The 3,444-nt window shown below is 44.5% G+C and overlaps 1 protein-coding gene across 1 annotated transcript; it reads left to right on the top strand.

The window, feature by feature from the left end:
* Positions 1–725: 725 nt before the first annotated feature.
* Positions 726–3,241, top strand: LOC147417275 (uncharacterized). Its single transcript, XM_086507744.1, has 4 exons — positions 726–976; positions 1,146–1,499; positions 1,691–1,807; positions 1,983–3,241. The coding sequence occupies exons 2-4, from the start codon at positions 1,149–1,151 to the stop codon at positions 2,799–2,801; spliced, it is 1,287 nt and encodes a 428-aa protein (XP_086363870.1). The 5' UTR covers positions 726–976; positions 1,146–1,148; the 3' UTR covers positions 2,802–3,241.
* Positions 3,242–3,444: the final 203 nt, after the last annotated feature.

Here is a 3,444-nt window from a genome sequence, read left to right as displayed (position 1 = left end):
CCGTGTAACCGGCTCTCTCTCTCTCTCTCTCTCTCTCTCTCTCTCTCTCTCAAAGAGGTGCAGACAACGTCGTCAACATGCGCAAGCTTAAAAAAAGAAAAAAAAAGGTACAGGCGATAGGCCTTTGCCGATTTTGAGATACTTACAAGAGCCTTGACATAGTAGAATTGAGCTGCTTCACTCAGGAGGCTTAGTGATTTGCCCAACTTACTTATAACTAAGCCTCGTGTGACCACGCCCTAAAGTCGGCTTTCTATAGTTGTTGCTAATCCACGATGTTAGGGACACCTAGGCCATGGGGCCTTGCCTTTGCTTTTAGAACCACAAAGCCCTTGGAGAGCCACGGTTTTGCGACTCTTCTTTTAAAATTTAATGACTACAGCACAACGCGCAAGTCACATATTAGTCTTTTAGAAAGCCAAACACATCACACAAAAACAAGCTATCCAAAATCTATCATTACGTACCTCCGACGCCGGCGTGTGTGCCCTCCGCCTCCTGATTGCACAAGAGAAGGAAGGAAGGAGAGAGAGAGAGAGAGAGAGAGAGAGAGAGAGACGCCTGCCTAATTTTAGTTTTAAGTTAAAAGCACCCAAAGAAACTGGTTTTGCAAAATTTCCACTGAAGAGGAATTTTGTATGTTTGTGAGAAAGTTAAAACAAAAATGTTTATATTTTTCTCGAACACTGGGATGCTATTTGGCACTGCATGAGGAGTTACTTCAAAGCTTGAGGAAGCGGTCACGTCATAGGAGACCCATTTCCAACGACAGTCTCAGTTTGCATGTTTGGAAATTGCGCTGGCCTTCATGTAGCCTAGGTAGTAAAAGGCTCCTCCCCCTCCATTCCTAAACCAGGCCGTCCTGACTCCTCAGGTTTGGGCCCTGGGGGTTTTCTGTCTTTGTTGTTGGTTCGAGCTTCCAATGCCTGTGTAGACTCCGGAGGAGTGCTCTCCACTAGCACCCATTCTGTTGAAGGTAGACATCTCTCTCTCTCTCTCTCTCTCTCTCTCTCTCTCTCTCTCTCTCTTCACACACACACACACACACACGCCGTGGCACACCAGGCAAAGCTTTAGGTTGCTCTATGCAGAGAACCTTGTCTGATCATTGCTTAAGTGGTTAATCTTCCCGTTTGATCCGACAGACCATGGTGCACAGAGCTGACCGCCGCCATCCCGGCACGCAAAGAAGTGGGTTTTCTAGCGATGAGACCCATAAGAACAAAGAAGCATCGAATGGGGAAGACCCAAATGATGACTCATGTGAGTGTGCAGGCTTGATTTTCATGTGCGACGAGTCCACCAAGCTGGATTGCTTCAAGTATCGAGTGTTTGGCCTCTCCAAAAGGAAGAGGAACCTAATAGACATCATCACCAAGGGCATGTCTCTTTTTCTGTTCGATGTCAAGCTCAAAGTTCTGCATGGGATATATGCTGCCTCATCTGAGGGCATATTCAATTCAGAGCCCGATGCCTTCGGAGGTAATTTTCCTTGGCAGGTAATGATCGGCTCATCAGGCTTCTGAATCGAGTTCGGCTCAGAAGCATAGTCATTATTTTTTGGAAGATAGAATATGTCCCATTTTGCTGAACATTTTAAATGACATGTGCATCAATGACAATCTAATCTTGTAGGATATGAGAGCACAAATGCGAGTGTGATCATGTGTATAACGGCGCCGTCTTACAGGTGAAATTCCACATAGAAAAAGCCTGCATCCCATTGCCCGAGGATGTCTTCAAACCAGCAATCAAAGATAACTACTTCACTCCAAGGAAGTTTAAAACGGAGCTCACGTCCGACCAGGTAACACATATTATCTTTTCTGAGCTGATTGAATGTTTTTACAATAATGCTTTCTTCGTAGACATGTCAACAAGAAGAGCTGAAGCTTTCAATATCCTCATAATGAGACTATGAACGCACACATGGAGAGCTCCTATTGAGGAATGCTCACTCTGTGTGTCTTGTCAATAACCAGGTTCAGAAGTTAGTAAAGCTATTCAGCCCACTACCCTTGCAAAGTCCAACCCTTAACGAACCAGGTTGTCATATTACTGCAACTGAAGGCATAGAAACGATGCACACACAAGCTCATGATAGACATACTGAAGGTGTGGTCCCACCCAAAACCACATCTAGCAATGCAGATGGATTTCCGAGGAGGGATCCTCCACCACAGATTTATTATGAGCCTACATCACCATTACTGGATGGAGTCTTATGCGAACATTGCATTCCTGATCATAGAACACCTCAAACTGTTGTCAAGTATGTTCCGCAATGTATAATGCAAGGGTGTGCAAGTCATTTTGTATCCATTGCGACCAGAGGTAATCGTCAATTATATCATGAAGCTGCTGATCCTATTGAGAGCATGGTAACTCAAGCGTGCATTTATGGCCTACATGCTCTTGGTGCCCACCATGGACACATCCATTATGGTCAGCCTCTCAATCCGTATAATGAAGTCAGGGCCAAAAGGTGCATGCATGCCAGTACTTTTGCTCCTGGAGTTGAAGAAGACAAAGCCTGTGTATCGGTTAACATGGTTCCTTCTCATACCAAAAGTTGTGAGTGCGAGCAGATTCGTCTTCCGCCCAATTCCAGTCATGAAACTTTCTGGGATGCACACTTACTTGAAGAGCCTTCTGTTGACAATTTTGTAGCCTGTCCGTATGCACCCCTCCCACCCAAGGCACCACTTCAAGCAGGTGTCTCATATGGGCATGCATGTCAAGTAATTGGGCATAAAAGATCGCCTCAGGAAATGTACATTTGTGCTCATAGTGAAGCATAAGGAGCTGTTTTTAAGATTGTTGGAGAAGTGCCAATGAGGTGCATGAATTATTGACACTGCCACGGCCCTTTAATGATAGCTGCCCAATCAATCAAGATATTGGCTCTATGCAATTTGTTGGAGATGGGATCCAATTTTGTCTCATTACAATGAAGTAAATACGACCACGATGAAGTAGATTGTCATATGGATGGGTGAATTTGGCCGTCATAATGCAAAGGGAGGCGACAACTAGTCTTTTGTTTTGTTTCGTTTCTCTGCCATGTTTTGTATAACATGCTTTGCTAGCTATCCAATGATCTACTCTGCTGCTTCAGAAATTTCCAATCTCTGTTGTATTCATCACACAGTCCTTGATGAGTATTGTAATAGCTTAAGTTACTTTTTTGTTGGAAGCTCTTCCATAGCAAACGACTTAAGAGTGTTTTAATGCACTAAAATGAAGCATGGATTACCCCTCCCTCCATTAATTGCACCTCAAAAGGGTGCAATTAAAAATGTGCTAACCCCCCCCCCCCCCCCCCGCCCCCCACAAAAGTGTCGCGATTGGAGTCCCAAGGTACTGATGCATGTTGGTGGATGTAAGTTGTCAAACTGACTAGTTGTTGAGTATTTGCCTAGATGTAAGGAGAGAATGCTAGAG

Source organism: Adiantum capillus-veneris, unplaced genomic scaffold, assembly GCF_014529385.1.
Source record: "Adiantum capillus-veneris isolate H3 unplaced genomic scaffold, ASM1452938v2 Hic_scaffold_293, whole genome shotgun sequence".
Lineage (NCBI taxonomy): Eukaryota > Viridiplantae > Streptophyta > Polypodiopsida > Polypodiales > Pteridaceae > Adiantum > Adiantum capillus-veneris.
The sequence above is the reverse complement of the archived record's forward strand: the minus strand, read 5'-3'. Positions and strand labels throughout refer to the sequence as shown.

Bases quoted from the DNA above. Each gene is read 5' to 3' on its own strand.
- LOC147417275 (XM_086507744.1), top strand. From the start codon at position 1,149: ATGGTGCACAGAGCTGACCGCCGCCATCCCGGCACGCAAAGAAGTGGG. The intron at 1,500-1,690 runs GTAATGATCGGC...GCCGTCTTACAG, and splicing joins GAGGTAATTTTCCTTGGCAG to GTGAAATTCCACATAGAAAA. The intron at 1,808-1,982 runs GTAACACATATT...GTCAATAACCAG, and splicing joins CGGAGCTCACGTCCGACCAG to GTTCAGAAGTTAGTAAAGCT.